This window comes from Rhincodon typus, chromosome 13, assembly GCF_021869965.1.
Source record: "Rhincodon typus isolate 14 chromosome 13, sRhiTyp1.1, whole genome shotgun sequence".
Classification (NCBI taxonomy): Eukaryota; Metazoa; Chordata; class Chondrichthyes; order Orectolobiformes; family Rhincodontidae; genus Rhincodon; species Rhincodon typus.
The window spans coordinates 19,191,605-19,208,393 of record NC_063344.1 but is presented as its reverse complement, the minus strand read 5'-3'; the positions used below and the strand labels follow the sequence as shown (position 1 = coordinate 19,208,393).

General features: G+C 42.4%; 1 protein-coding gene across 1 annotated transcript in view; it reads right to left on the bottom strand.

Annotated features, from left to right (window-relative positions):
- Window positions 1-4,209: 4,209 nt before the first annotated feature.
- Window positions 4,210-16,789, bottom strand: part of tnika (TRAF2 and NCK interacting kinase a) — a 206,858-nt gene continuing 194,278 nt past the window's right edge. Inside the window, exons 21-29 of the mRNA XM_048604542.1 lie at window positions 15,932-16,034; window positions 14,937-15,107; window positions 13,185-13,328; window positions 12,729-12,863; window positions 6,897-6,997; window positions 6,662-6,811; window positions 5,593-5,752; window positions 5,364-5,503; window positions 4,210-4,685 (exon numbers count right to left, since the gene is read on the bottom strand). Of these exons, the coding sequence (XP_048460499.1) occupies window positions 4,602-4,685; window positions 5,364-5,503; window positions 5,593-5,752; window positions 6,662-6,811; window positions 6,897-6,997; window positions 12,729-12,863; window positions 13,185-13,328; window positions 14,937-15,107; window positions 15,932-16,034 (1,188 nt within the window). The 3' untranslated portion in view covers window positions 4,210-4,601. The remainder of the gene's footprint in view (window positions 4,686-5,363; window positions 5,504-5,592; window positions 5,753-6,661; window positions 6,812-6,896; window positions 6,998-12,728; window positions 12,864-13,184; window positions 13,329-14,936; window positions 15,108-15,931; window positions 16,035-16,789) is intronic.

Here is a 16,789-nt window from a genome sequence, read left to right as displayed (position 1 = left end):
TAACTCTTCCCTCAAGCCTAAAAATTGAGGTCAAGTAGGAAATGACCACTAATTAGTCAGTTAAGGGCCTCACTGGGTTTTTGGTCAATTAAGGGCCTCACTGGGGTAAACGTGGGTGGCTCTAATTACAAAGAAATCAGGGCAGGACAGGGGAACAGTGAGCAGGCTCTCTAGGAAATTTACAGCACCCTCCCCTCCCCCAATCTCACTATGACAACCTGCAGAGGTGAACCATAAATTTCTGCCCAAAATTAGGCACCAAGCTACACACAACAATATTAGGGCAGATGGCTAAATCTCTGATCAGAGATGGTTTAAGAGCCATGTTAAAGAAACAGATAGATGGAGAGTGGTGGACTGGCTCGGGAGGGAATTCCAGAGCTTCGATTCAGGTAGCTACAGGTACAGCCACCAATGGCAGAGCAATGGAAATCCAGGATGCTCAAGAGGCCAGAATTAGAGGAGTGCAGAGATCTTGCAGGCTTTTAGAGCTGGAGAAGGTCACTGAGATAAGGAGAAGCAAGACCACAGAGGAATATGAAAACATGAATGACGATTTTAAAAGTAAGCAGGAACAGGAGGAAGCCTATTCCGCATCTCAATATGTTACACAGGGAACAGGGGACGCCATTCAGCCTCCTTATGCCTGTTACACAGGAAGAGAAGGAGGCCCTTTCGCTCCTTGGTCCGTTTAACAGAAACAGGAGAAGAATCTTCATTCCTTCGATCTGTTGGACGGGAATTCAGAAGGCCATTCAGCCCCTCAAGTTTACTTTGCCAATAAGCTCCAGTTTCTTGACTTGGGTCCATGAAATGTACTGAACGAAAATCCATCAAATTTTGAAATTTTCAATTGAGCCCCAGACTCAGACTCAGTGGCTTTTGTGTGGCTAAGTGCTTCTTGGCATCACCCCCTAGAATGTCGGGACCTTGTGTTAGTGTTCCGTCTTCATGTTCCCCGCACCAGAGGGATTAGCTTTGTAGTACCTACCTCCTCAAATTCTTTGTCTTTTCTGCACTGACTACAACGAGGCTGTGACTGGGTAATAAGCACAAGACTACATGCAGCATAATAAAACACACATCATTTTTCCTTTAAAGGTTAGAAATCTCTCTAAATTGTCAACTTCTATATGTCAGTGCGAGTGTGAACAGAATGCGTGCTCTCCATCTTGTTACCAGTTCATCATCGAGTTCCTGTTCAGGGTCACAAGGAAAACTTGGCTGCTTCCACCTGAATACACAGATGCAAAGGAAACCTGGGGAATTACGGAGGGTTAGTGCTCAGGTTACAGTATTGGCAGAATGTACAGGAGTGAATGTATTTGAATGGTTCAGAGTAGTGTAGTGATTGTAATGAGATCAGGCAGGTAGACCTCTTAGAATATGAATTCCTTGATTGAGGCTGTTAATCTGGTCCAATCAGGGACCACTGGCTGACAGATATAAACAGGAATGTCAGAGGTTCTGTTCACTCAGAGCTGGCTCTGAGGATGCAGACCAGTGTCAAGTACTATGCATGTAAAGTAAATAAGGAGTGACTTGGTGACAGGATACTAGCCTCTGTGGTGTTATTTGAGGTAATTTATATATAGAATAACAGATACCTGGGAGTGAGCTACAATCTTGAATCTAATGAAGTAGTTCAGTGGGTTTATATATAACATAACAGATTCCCAGGACTGAGTTAAAAACTGGAATCAAATCAAGGGGTTTACAGCAGTTAATGTGTAACAGATATCTGGGAGTGAGTTACAGTCTGTAAACTAATCACAGGTTTTGAGAGTGTTTATATGTGGAATAACAGACACCCAGGATGAGTTATAGGCTGGCATCTAATCAAAAGATTCAGGTGGAGTTCCTTTCTTTACTTGTGATTTACCTTTCTAAAGGTAGGGTAAAAATACCCAGAAATCTAATTGAGGGGTTCAAGGTGGATTATATAGATAATATCAGAATCCCAGGATCAGAATCAAACTCAAACTCAAACTCAAATCAAAACCAAACTTATCGACGGAGATCTAATCAAGGAGGTCCAATAGGATTTATAAAGTAACATATACGTGGGAGTGAATTAGACACTGGAATTTAGTTGAAGGATTTGGTGAAGATTATACAATATATTGATTAATAGAAATCTGGGTGTGCATTACATATTTTATATAATCGGGGGGTTCAGGTGAAATATGCATAGAATAATAGATACCAGAAATGAGTTATAGACTGGAACCTTATTGATGGGTTCATGCTGATTTTTTATCGAATAACAGGCACCAGGGAGTGAGTTACAGATTGAAATCTAATTGGGGGTTCTGTGGGATTTTTATGTAGAATAACAGATATCTGGGATTGAGGTACAGGCTAGAATCTAATCAAACATTCCAGGGTTTTATATCTACAATAATAGACCACCTGGAATATGTTACAGACTGGAATCTAGTGTAGGATTCAGGTTGTTCATACATAGAATAGATATCCAGGAATGAGTTACAGACTACAATTTAAATAGAAACCAAAGAGCAGGGGATGTCTTTTGAAATTACTATAACAAAAAAAGTAAGAAAATGACACATTTAATTTATTTTTTTTTAAAAAAAGCTTCAAGCTTGACTTAATACCTGCTGTTAAAACAGCTACACACAAAATGATAAAAGGAGGTAGGTTAAAAAACAGGAAATTACATAGATTGATCCATGACAACACTCTAATCCGTAATCAGCCATGCCCTGCAGCTATTTAAGGAAAGAATATTCTTCACATCACTCAGTTCAATCATAACCATTTAGACAGATACACAAGTGGGTTCTATAGAGGAGCAGAACTCATCAAGCTCCCAAATAACACACGCTACGTCCCCACATTTTGTCCCCAACCCCTAACCACACCCCTCCCTCTCACAGGGTAATTCATAATGTAGAAATCCATTTCTTCTTTTTGGCTTTTGCATTTTCAAAACAAACAAAATGCCACCAAAATGATTGAAGGCCGGGCACACGTGACTGAGTAACATCTGTGACCACCTCCTTAGCACTGATGTGTCAACCTCCAGCCTGCCTTCACTTCCAGCTTTGTCCTTTACTGCCAACCTACCAAGTGTTTGACTAAAATAAACATATGTGCAAACTGCCTTCCCCCGCCAAACAGCCATGGCCAACGTTGGAACATTCAGCAATTGCACTGGGTGTGGGGAGGAAGGGTTTCTGATAGTGTCAGGAGGGAAATCTGCCATCCGTAACTGGTCTGGCCTGCGTGTACCTCCAGACACATAGCAATGTGGTTGACTCTTAACTGCCGTCAGAAATGGCCGAATGAGCCATTCAGATCAAAGACCTTAAGAAGTGAGCAACCAATGATGTCCTTGGAAATGATGTTCACATCTGTGAAAGAATTGCAGGAAATATCCACACCATCTTGAGGCTATTGGAATAAATTTATGACTGGAGCCATGGGGGAGGATACAAGTGTAGTTGGCAGAGCGTAGCAAGATGCTGGGAACACCCTTTTTGATTGGCTGTTTTGTCTGGCACTGAACCCTTTCACATCACTTACAAGGATTATATCTCCAAAATGATCCTCCAGCAGTTCACCCTCCATTTCCCTTTTTCCTCCCTTCTACCATGTCCCTTGGTCCCCTCGCACCCTCCCTCCCTCTTCTCTCACCCACTCTTGACCCTTCCAGGCAGTTTCCAAAAAGACTTTTCACCAGAAGTAATGCTGTCTTCTCCCCTGTTCCAAAAGTGACATTATGGATTCCTTTGCAACCAGTCAGTTCAACAGGAATAGATCCCCAAAGGAAATTCCTGAGATTAAACCTTAGTGAACTGAAATAGACCCAATAATCGACTAGGCTCAGAGCCTAACACTAGTTATAGTCAAAGTGTAAATACACTTCTGTAAATTAAGCCACCCAGCCACACACTGAACCTTTCCACCAAACTAGTGATAGAATTGCTATGCTGTTCTATCAACTTTGAAATTAGTAGTAATCTGTCCTTTAAATGATTGATTTTCCTTTGTTATGAACAAAACACTTACCTCATTGTTAGAATTAACAGTAATGACTGCCCCTTTTTTTTTTACCAGGCCAGGGCCCTTGTTTCTAATGATCAGAAAAAAGACAAAGATTTTGGGGAAAATATGGTCGTTCATTTGCCTGCTGATACCAGCCCCACCCACCCTGCCCACCCCCGCCAACACCCACCCCTGCCCATTCCCACAACTTTCTCCACTACTGGAGACAGCAGCAGCATCATGCTCTCTCTCTAGCTCCCTCCCTATGTTCAGTTCTGGCACAGTGTGGCCAGCAGGAAAATAACACCATCACCTTCAGGGTATCCTGATGCTAAGAGGTCTTCACAGCTGGTCTCGATGTTGAGGGTTTTCCCTCCAAGACCCTTGCCACGCACACAAAGTTTACCGGGACTTAAAAAAAATCATCACTATCATCTCAAGATACGCAACACAGGCTTTGTTATATTGCATTAGTCCTTTTATATCCGTGACATCAAGAGGCTTTTTCCTTTAAAGGTTAGAAATCTCTCTAAATTGTTGACTTCCATATGTCAGTGCGAGTGTGAACAGAATGCGTGCTCTCCATCTTGTTACCAGTTCATCATCGAGTTCCTGTTCAGGGTCATGAAGAAAACTTGGCTGCTTCCACCCGAACGCACAGATGCAAAGAAAACCTGGAAATTACAGACGGTTAGTGCTCAGGTTACAGTATTGGCAGAATGTACAGGAATGAGTTACAGGCTGGAATGTAATCAAGGAGTTTATAGATATAGAATAAGAGATACACAGGAGTGAGTTACAGGCTGGAATCTAATTGTGAGTTTCAGGGGTTTATATACAGAATAACAGATACCTGGAAGGGAATTATCCCTTGAACCTAATTGAAGGGTTTGAGGGGGTTTACGAATAGAATAACAGATATGCAGGAGTAATTTACAGACCGGAAGCTAACCAAGGCATTCAGGGGTTTACGTCGAGAATAACAGATACCTCGGAGTGAATTACAGACTGGAGTTGGGACCCATGTTGATTGTAAGCTGTGCAACATTGAAGCCACAACAATACCTAGATGATCCTGTCTAAACTAAGCAGTAGTCTTCCCCTTTATGTTATCATGTTTGCAGCTGTTGATGAAATATTAAAAGGCTGCTCCACTTAAACAAATATAGGTCACACACAAAAAAAGAACAGGGGAATCATCGATCTAGTGCTCCCTTGTTTGCAAGGTTTAGCTCTACACTGAGTGCAGACTAAGCTCACAGCCTTCAAGGGAAACAGACATGGGCCATGCTTTTAACCCAAGGTCAATGTAGTTGACTGTAGCTTCACTGAGAATAGGAATAGCTTCTCACCTTGTCATTTCTCTCGCACAGAAACTTCAAGCGTTGTGCTCTCTTGTGCATGAAAACCCCATCCAAGTGCCCAGTCTCCACTGACCGAATCTCAATGGCCTTCTCGCCCCAGCCCATTATCTGGCTGGAATGGATGTAGGCTGCAGTGAAGAAACAGGAAGCTTCATTATGCAGGTGGCAGTCACTGAGGGGCAGGCAAAAAATGAGAGGAAGCTCTCTGTGACCTTACCGACAGATGTGGGCATCTCCCCCCATTGCAACACAATGTCCTTGGTGATTCGCCCGTACGTATTGACATAAACCCCCTCATCCTCATAACACAGCAGCATTTCCATCCCATCCGTTTTGGGGAGAATAATGAGAGCATGAGGTGTGATGTTGCCCTGAATCTGGTTTGAAAATTTTCACAAACATCATTAATCAACGTGGGAAAAGATAAAAGCCAAGACAGAAAGGACAATCAGGGAAAGAAAGAGACAGGTAAGACAGACAGGGACAAAGAGAGAAACGGATAGAGAAATAGAAAGAAAGACAGAGAAAGGAGAAGGAGAGAGATTGGGATGGTAAGGGAAAGAGAGAAATAGAGATCTATGACAGATGACAAGATTCTGCCCTTCAAAATTAAGTTGACTCTTACATTGACCAAGGAAAATGAAGGACATTAGCTTGAAAGTTCCAGACCAGAAGTGTTTGGTTAAAATCCTGAGTGTGTTAATTAAAGTTGAGCAAGTTTAGGCTTGGTTATATGATGATATCCAGGGGAAGGCTATCAGATTCTCATGATTGGGTGTTGAAGCCACAGCCAGGCTGAACTCTACTCGAGATAGAGAAGGGAATTCTCTTTGAAATTTGACTACAGTGATGGGATGCTATTGGAAATAACAGGATTGTATTTTATTGTGGTGTTTCTGGGTTTCAGTGACCTTGTCAAACCCTAAAGAAGAGTTCTATTTTGCCAGATTTCAATCTAGATCTGATTTGTCCACTACTAACCTCAGCTGGGATCATAACAGCTGCCTGAAAAGGGTGGTAGAAGCCAATGCAATGGTAACTTTTATGAAGAATTGGATAAATATTTCAAATTTAACAATCGTGAGAACAGTGGTGAGGAAAGAGTGGGAATAATTGAATAGTTCTTTCAAACAGATGGCTCAGACATCATGGCATCCTTCAAGGTGATATCATTCTAAATCATTACAACACATACAATATTGTAGGGTTTCGTGTTACTTGGGCTGTGGCAAATAGGACAGAAGGCTTCTCTACCATGAATCAGAACAGTGGAACATTCCACTTACATGTGATGGTATATAAATGTCATAGACATTCCCTGAATCGACATCAATCACATGGAAACCAGTGTGAGACCCATAGATAACCTTTAACCTTTGCCCTTCTTCCACCGTTAGGTCAACCAATAATGGTTTGTGCTGAAGATCTGCAAAAGACTGTTGAGAGAAGCTCGTTATTTGAAATGGCTGATGGAAGCTTTGGGAAAAACAATAACATGAGTTTGTCTTGTCAAAGTTGTACCTTGAAGGCCATGAATTTGTGATAAGGCTTTGGTGCCCAGGCATAAATTTCCACTGCATTCTTCAAAGCGATCACAAGGAACCTAATCCTCTCGTATTTAACTGCAAATTGAAAGGAAACAAAATAATTGATGGAATTGGCAAAAAAGAATCAGAACAGAAATAAGGAGACCAAAAGAGAAATTGTTGAAGAAATTCAGCAGTTCTGACAACATCTCTGGAGGGAAAATAGAGTTAACATTTTGTTAACATTAACTCTGTTTTCCCTCCACAAATGCTGCCAGACCTGCTGAGTTTCTTCAGCAATTTCTGTTTTGATTTCAGATTTCCAGCATTCACAGCACTGTGTTTTGGTTTATTTCAGAGGTGAGGGGAATTATTTTTAAACTCAGTGAGTTTTTACTCTCTGCAATGTGCTATCTGAGAGGATTATGGAGGCAAATTCAATAGGAACTTTCGGAAGGAAATTAGTAACTTCCAAATTACTTGAAAAGAAAAAACAGCAAGAAACAGCAGGTAAGTGGAACTAATAGCAACTTACAGTTCAGAAAGAAGACAAGCTCTAAGTGAGAAAGATTTGCTGTGGGCCTCACAATAATTAAACACACTTTATTACCATCATGATGTTATTGGGCATGTGTACGCTGGTATATTCAGACCTCATTCCAGAACTTGCAGTCAGAAAGTGGGGAAATTATAATGAGGAACAAAGGTATGGCAGCACAATTAAATGCACATTTCGGTTTTGTCTTCACAGTGGAGGATACAAATAACATCCCAAGAATGTTGGGGAATACATGGTCTAGTCAAAGAGAAGAACTGAAGAATATCAGCAGTAATAGAGAAATGGTGTTGGGGAAACTGACGGGTTTAAAGGCCAACAAAATCCCAGGGCACGGCAATGTTTATCCCAGAGTACCTAAGGGAGTGGCTCTAGGAACAATGGATGCAATGGTGGTCATCTTTCAAGATTTTACAGACTATGGAACAGTTCCAATGGATTAGTCAGTAGCTGATATAAACCCATTATTTGAAAATGGAGGTAGAGACAAAACAGGGAATTACAGACTGGTTCGCCTGTAATTGGTAATGAGGAAAATACTAGAGTGATAGCAAAGCACCTGGAAAACAATGACAGGATTGGAAAGCATGGATTTATGAAAGGGAAATCACGCTTGACAAATCTGTTGGAAATTTTCAAGGATTATTCACTGAACTGGGCGAACTAGTGGATGTGGTTTACTTTGATTTTCAGAAGGTTTTCAATAAGGTCACACGTAAAGAGATTAGCATGTAAACTTAAAGCTGTAGTGTACTGACATGAACAGAGAGGAAACAAAGAGTAGGAATAAATGGGTCATTTTCTGAGTGGCAGCCAGTAACCAGTAAGTAATGCAGGGATCAGTGTTGGACCCCAGCTATTCACAATATATATTAATAAATAAGATGAGGGAACTAAATGTTATATCTCAAAGTTTGCAGGCAGCACAAAGCTGAGTGGGATGGTGAGCTGACAGAAGGATGCAGAGATACTTCAGTGTGATTTGGACAAGTTGAGTGAGTGTGCAAATGCATGGCACATGTAATATAATGTGGACAAATGTGTGGTTATCCACGTTGGTAGCAAAAACCAGGAAAGTGGATGATTATCTGAATGGTGGTAGATTAGAACATAGAACATAGAACATAGAACATTACAGCGCAGTACAGGCCCCTCGGCCCTCGATGTTGCGCCGACCTGTGAAATCAATCTGAAGCCCATCTAACCTAAACTATTCCATTATCATCCATATGTTTATCCAATGACCATTTAAATGCCCTTAAAATGGGCGAGTCTACTATTTTTGCAGGCAGGGCATTCCACGCCCTTACTACTCTCTGAGTAAAGAACCTACCTCTGACATCTGTCCTATATCTATCACCCCTCAATTTAAAACTATGTCCCCTCGTGCTAGCCATCACCATCCGAGGAAAAAGGCTCCCACTGTCCACCCTATCTAATCCTCTGATCATCTTGTATGTCTCTATCAAGTCACCTCTTAACCTTCTTCTCTCTAACGAAAACAGCCTCAAGACCCTCAGCCTTTCCTCATAAGACCTTCCCTCCATACCAGGCAACATCCTGGTAAATCTCCTCTGCACCCTTTCCAATGCTTCCACATCCTTCCTATAATGCGGTGACCAGAACTGTACGCAATACTCCAAGCCCAGTACCATTAGCCCAGTACTCTGTATTCCTGTTACTCCTTCCAAAGTGAATCACCTCACACTCTTCCGCATTAAACTCCATTTGCCACCTCTCAGCCCAGCTCTGCAGCTTATCTATGTCCCTCTGTAACCTGCAACATCCTTCCGCACTATCCACAACTCCACCAACTTTGGTGTCATCCGCAAATTTACTAACCCATCCTTCTACGCCCTCATCCAGGTCATTTATAAAAATGACAAACAGCAGTGGCCCCAAAACAGATCCTTGAGGTACACCACTAGTAACTGAACTCCAGGATGAACATTTCCCATCAACCACCACCCTCTGTCTTCTTACAGCTAGCCAATTTCTGATCCAAACCGCTAAATCACCCTCAATCCCATGCCTCCGTATTTTCTGCAATAGCAATTGGGAAAGGGGGAGGTGCAATGAGACATAGATTTCCTTGTGCACCAGTTGTTGAAAGTAAGCATGCAGGCACAGTAACTGGTGAAGAAGGCAAATGGTACATTGGCCTTCATAGCCAGAGGATTTGAGCACAGGAGCATGGATTTCTTGCTGCAATCGTACAGGGCCTTGATGAGTCTACACCTAGAGTATTCTGCACAGGTCTGGTCTCTTAATCTGAGGAAGGATGTTCTGACTATGGAGGGAGTGCACAAAGGTTTACTAGACTAATTCCTGGGATGGGAGGACTGACATATGAAGAGGGACTGGACTGGTTTAGATATTTACTCGAGTTTAGAAGAATGAGGAGGGATCTCATGGAAGCCTATAAAATTCTAAAAGGACTAGACAAGAGAAATGCAGGAAGGATGTTCCCAATGACTGGGGAGTGCAGAAGAAGGGGTCCACAGTTTAAGGATATGGGGTAGGCCAGTCAAAACTGAGAGGAGGACAAATGTCTTCACCCAGAAAGTGATGCGCCTGTGAAATTCTCTGCCAATGAAAGTGTTAAGGCCAAAACATTGAACATTTTCAAGAAGGAGTTAGACATAGTTCCTGGAGCTAAACAGATCAAAGGGTGTATGGCGAAAGATGCTATAGGGTACGGAGTCGAATGATCAGCCATGATCATACTGAATGGCCTTCTCCTGCTCCTATTTGCTATGTTTCTGTGTTGCTCATTGAGTGCTTAACTCAGTTAGCAAAAGCAGTTTATGCTTGTTAAGAAGTTAATTCATTTTTATTCTTTTGTGGGGTACAAATGTTTGTAGCCCATCCCTAATTTCCCCTAAAAGGTGGGAGTAATCACCTCTGTTCTTGACCTGTAGAGAAACGTATGGTGCTGTTAGGGAGTGAGGTTCAGTGTCGGGAACAGTGGTATAGTTCCAAATCAGGATGGTGGGTGGCTTGAAAGGGAATTTGGAGGTGGTTGTGTTCCCATCTGTCTGCTGCCCTGGTGTTGCTGCGTGGGAAAAATCATTGGTTTGGAAAGTGCCATCAAAAGAAGCTTGGCAAGGTGCTGCAGTGCATCTTGTAACACACTGTTGTTGCTGTGCATCAGTGGTGGAGGGAGTGTATGCTGAAAGTTACAGACATGGTGTCAAGAAAATGAGCAGCTTTGGCTGAAACGATTTTTTGCAGTTCGAAGAAACAACCTGCTCAGACATGCACACATACAAACAAGTATCGATCACTCGGTACTTTCAGCCTGTTCCACCATTTGATAAGCCATAGCTGATCTGATTTTAATCTCATATCTACATTTCTCCCCAGTGATCTTTTGTTTCCTCAAGAATCTTTTGCTAACTCAAAAAAATTAAAAAATAAATTTAAATTCAAGCTTTGAGGAGCTATTTACCGGTAAGGTATTTTCAACAGAAATTATTGCCTATGACTAAAACTATATCCCAACAGCAACTCAAGAGGTTAACTTTGTACAACTTAGTTCAAGTCTGAAGCTGATATTTTAGTCTTTAGGAAAAATACCGGGAAGTGGCCTCTTCATGAGTGACTCAGGTTCGATCCCTGTTTGTGTTGACTACGTTAACCTCAGCCAGTGGGAATGTTGGGATACCCTCAGGATCCCAGTGAAGGAAATTAGGCAGCGTTCCTAAGCAGTTCTGGACTTCTTCCTGTGTCAAAACTGAGTGAAAATAAGATGACACCCAGAACACTGTGCCCATTTCTCAGCACCAGACTTTATGAAGGATCTGTTAACCTTTGAAGATGTGCAGGAAGGATTCATCAGAATGTTACCAGGACTCCAACAGATAGTTTAGGAAAATGATCACTGAGATGCACAAGTTTAAAGGTGATTTGACGACATTTTCAGGATTTTGAAAGGTTTTTTTTTCTGGTTGGAGAGTGTCTAATTAAAATTCAAGCCAGGCCAATCAGAAGAGAAATTAGGAAAAACGTCTTCACATCAAGGTTGTTGGAAGTTGAGAGCTCTCTTGTATAGAAGAAAATGTGGTGGCATTTCACTGATAATTTTAAATCCAGGATTGTTAGATTTTTGCTCGATATGAATGACATTGAGACCAGATGGGTGGATAATGTTGATGTACAAATCAACCATGATATTTGTAATTATTCAAACAGATTTTAAGATCTTTAATGGCCTGATTATGTTCCTAAAATAAGTGGCTGACCTATGCATGCCAAGAGAAAATTTCTCCTATTTTGGCAGAATTTAGATATTTCAGAGGAGAAAATGAATAAGAAAACCAAAGAGAGAGTATGAGAAGAGACTGGCAGCTAAGATAAAAGGGAATCAAAACAACTTCTGTAAATAATAAAATGTGGTGAAAAGAATACTGCGGCTGACTGGAGAGCAAAAAGGGAATGGAGGCAAGGAGGTAGGGGGCATGCTTGTCCAGGTTATAGTGATAAAAGGGGTAATGAAGAAAATTTAAGAGTTTAAAATTGATATGGTGGTGGTATTGGATATTCAAAAGTTTACAAGGCATCAGGCTTGAATGAGATGTATCCAAGGACATTAAAGAGAGTGAAAGTGGAAAATTTTGTTAAACTAACTTGCTAAAGTTTTGCGATGAGGTAACAGAGGGTTGATTAGGGCTACTCTGGAGATGTGGATTACATACACTTCCAAAAGGCATTTGATACAGTGCCATACAACAGTGAGAAAGTTACAGCTCATGCAATAAAAGGGACTGTAACAGCATGGATATTAATTTGAATGAGTGATTAGAAACAGAAAGTATTGCATAATGGATGTATTTTGGACTGGAGGAAGCTTTGTACTGGAGTTCCTCAAGGACTGTCATTAGAATCTCTGCTTTTCCTGATACATATGGCTTAGATCTGGGTCTGCTGGGCACAATATCAGAACTTGGAGATGATAGGAAATTTGGAAAGATTGTGAACTATGAGGAGGATAGTGTGGAACTGCAAAAGGATGTGAACAGGTTGGTGGGATGGATAGACATATGACAAATGAAATTTAATGTAGAGAGGCATGATGTGATTAATTGCAGTAGAAAGGACCCAGAGAGAAAATATAAACTGAAGCTGTCAATTTTTAAGGGGATGCAGGAGCAGAGGGACCTGAAAACATTTGTGCTTAAATGATTGAAAGTTGCAGGACAGGTTGAGACAGCGGTTTATAGAGTGATTAATTAACTAAAGTCTATGATGGACATTAAATTTGTTACATACCAACTTTGTAATGTACGCAGCCCTCCAAATCACCAACTGTGGTCCAGCCCTGTTTCTTCTCCACCTCAGGATCATTGTGCAATATCCTATTCTTCAACCAAGACAGGTAATACACCCTCAATTTATTCTTCTTACCTGTACAGTGGACAAAATTTATCAAAATGAACCTCTTTCTCACAGCACCAAGTCACAGTCTGTCTGGCACGACTGTTACATGTTAAATCTCAGTTGGTCTTTACTGCTGTCCTTTTCAGTAAGTTGAATTTTCATGACTTTTGACTGATGAAGAAAGTTTACTCTGGCTCCGCATTTCCAAACCTCAAAAAGACTTTAAGAAAGTTGGATTAACTTGTTAAACTTGAATGATCAAAAATTAACTATTTCTTCTCTTATGCGCTTGACGAATGGCTGACACGGGTCATGTACGTGCGCTGAAGATGCCAAGCGATCCCTTACCAGATATCGTCACGAGGATGTTAAGACCCTCCAGTACATCCATCTGATGGAAGCGCCTCCGATTGATGAGGTTGTAAACCTTCCCCTGGCCACTTCTGTCCAGTAACATTAAACCATTTTCTGTGCCCACCAATAGGTTCACTCCTGTAACACAAGGGAAAACAGAATAGCTGTTAGCTTCAGAGGAAGAGATTGGTGTCCGGTAGAAATAAATCAGACGCAATCCTTCCTGATGTCGAATCTTTTCTTCCTCACCAGGAACATAGACAACTTGGAGCAGATTCTTACCACTCCTATTTCCTTAAATGCTGCTATGATTTGTTCCTTCATCAAGATGATCGCCCTGGTTCGCGGAAACATTTAAGTAGCCCAATCTAACTGCTAATAGGAATCCCTAGTCAAGCTTGCAAATACAGTCTCACCAGTTCCTGTTCAAATCAAATCAGATGCTGTTTGGCAGCATCACAGCCCAACATGGGCGAGTACTGAATGGGGTACACAGATAGATAAACAGACACACATGCATAAACGATATGGTTAGGAATATATGTTAGCCCAGACAGAAACACCCACGTCCCATGAATGGAAGAAAAACGTCCATTTACTGTAGGTAGATCGACAGTGCCATTATGAAGGAAGTACCAATTTTTTTTACAGTGACATTGAAGGCATGGCAATATATTTACAAGTCAGTATGGAGCGAAGCTTGCAGGTGATGGTGTTCCCATTCACATGATGCCGATCTCTTCCTCATGGGTTTGGAAGACACTGTCTAAGGAGCTTTATCCTGGATGGTGTCAAGCTGCTCGAATGTTGTTGGAGCTGCACCCATCTAGGCAAATGGGGACTATTCCATCACTCTCCTGGCTTGTACCTTGTGAATGGTGGACAGACTGTGGGGAGTCAGGAGGTGAGTTACTTGCTGCGGGGTTCCTAGTCTCTGACCTATTCGTGTAACAACAGAATTTACATGGTAACTGCAGTTTCTGGTAAGTGATAAACCCCAAGATGTTGACTGTGGGGATTCAGCGACATCATTCAACATCGAGAGAGAATGGTCACAGTCTTGCTTGTTGGAGATGTCAAGGCTCTTATTTAGTGTGAATGTTACTTGCCACTTGTCAGTGCAAGCCTGGATATTGTCCGGATCTTGTTGTATTTGGACATGGAGTGCCTCAGTGCCTAAGGAATCACCTAAAGAGTCATGAATGGTGCTGAACATTGCACAATTATCAGCAAATATCCTCATCTCTGACCGTACAATGGAAGGAAAGTCATTGATGAAGCAACTGAAGATGGTTGGGTCGAGGACACTCCCTCGAGCAGCTCCTGCTGAGATGTCCTGGAGCTGAAATGACTGAGCTGAACAACCAAAACCATCTTTCTTTGTGTTGCAAACGAGCCCAACCTTTAGTGGGTTGGTGCCTCACCCAGATGAGCCAAATTGCACAGTAAGGCTCCAGATGCCACTCTGACTTACACAGGATCCAATAACCTGGGCATTAGTGGTGATGAAACTTCAGCAGATTCAGCCTGGCAAGTGGGGGGGAGCAGTGGCTGAAGCCAAATAGTGATCTCAGTCTAGATGCTTCTGCTGTGGCCCCAGAAAATAAAAGCACAGGTGTGGATGAAGAGCAGAGTAGGATTAATATGAGACCTCTCATGGTCGCATGAGTGGTCCCATTGAGGAGAACAGAGAGATAATCACTGGCAGATAGACTTAGGGGAGGGTGGAAATGATATGTAGCTCACCCCAAAGTGCGGCACAGAGTATTTCGGAGTTGAACCGCTTCTTGTATTTTCGGATCTCCGGGGTGTCACTATGGGGTCGGATGTTCGTCGGGTTGACATTTACCACGGAGATCTTCCGAACTTCGTTCAGCTTTGCCTGTTCCTGTCGGAGCATCTCACTGGAGAACATTGCTGGAGGAACAGAAGAGCCAATTAAAGTCGCAGGAGGAAATGGCACCAAGGGATCTAACCAATGACACATGGCAGCGAAGCTATGCACAGCAAGATCCCACAAAGATCAATGCGATAATCATAGAATCCCTACAGTGTGAAAACAGGCCCTTTGGCCCAGCAAGTCCACACCGACTCTTGCAGCATCACACCCAGACCCATCCCCCTATAACCCACTTAAATCTACACATCTCTGAACTCTATGGGCAATTTAGCATGGCCAATCCACCTACCCTGCACATCTTTGGAGCTAGGGAGGAAACCGGAGCACCCAGAGGAAACCCATGCAGACACAGGGAGAATGTGTAAACTCCAACAGACAGTCACCCGAGAGTGGAATCGAACCCGAGCCCCTGGCGCTGTGAGGCAGCAGTGCTAACCACTGAGCCACCGTGCCGCGCCAAATGTCCAGCTCAGCTCTTTTCATGATGCTAGCTGGCAGTTAACTGTTGGCTGAGTACTGGGGAGAGCTCTCCTGCTCTTCATTGAAATAATGTGGTGGGATTGTTCACATTTGGCTGAGGGTGTAAATGTTGAAAGGACAGAACTCTTGTCATTGAAGCACACCCTCTGTCGGTGTCAGTGGATTGTGTGAATAAGATAACAGGCTCATGGTTTTGAGGAATGGCTTAAAGACCAGGATCCTCTTACTAAGCTCAGAGTGCTACCTCTCAGCCAAGACTGATAGCTTGTCATTGCCCTAGCAAATGCAAATCTGTGGATGGTTCTGCAAAGTTTAGACCCTGAGGCGGACAGTGTCCTTGTCAGTTGCATTTGGCACTTACCTGTTGCTGATGACTCTTCCTCACTGCCACTTGGTGATGTCTGAAATACCCTTGGGTCCACAAATGGAGTGAAGGATGATTTTGTGCCTGTGCCCCGGCCATACTGCAACACAGAAATACACCTTTTCACTTCAAGAACTGTACCTTGGTGAAGCACCAATGCCTTGTAGTTTATAGCAACAACAAAAACCCATCTTTATGTCATACCTTTAGTTGAGTAAATTATCATTAGGTATTTCACAGGAGCATTATAAACCACAGCCAGATACTGAGCAACATGAGGAGATACTTGGACAGATGATCAAAAAGATAGAATTTGAGGATGGTTTTCAAAGAGGATATAAAGAGCAAAAAGGAGAGAAAGTAATACGCCCTCTAATTTTTGCTTGCTGTGCACAGCTGTTTGATTCGACTGAACAGTCCCTTCAATAATGACGTGCTGTAGTGTAGGCCTGCATTTTAAAGGGAACATTGCCTATGAGCAGCCTCTGGTCTTCATACAGCACATTCTCAACTGCAACGTGACCACAAGTTAACACAACTTTGAAGGAATATTGGCAGAGAGGTGTGGAGAGGTTTAGAAAAGGGCTTCTTGAGTTTAGGCTACAGGCAGCTGAAAGTACAGCTGCCAGGGTTGGGGAGATGAAAGTTGGGGTTGCAGAAGAGACCAAAATTGAAAAAGCACCGAGCTCTCAGAGGATTGAAAGTTTGGAAGAGGTTAGAGAGATAGGGAGCAAGTGGGGTCATGGAGGGATTTGAAAGCAAGGCCGCCTTCAGGGCCTAACTACTGCCATCTGTCCATGACGGAGTTTTGTTAGTATCCAATGTGAATCACTCGTTCAGTAACCTAGCCAAATT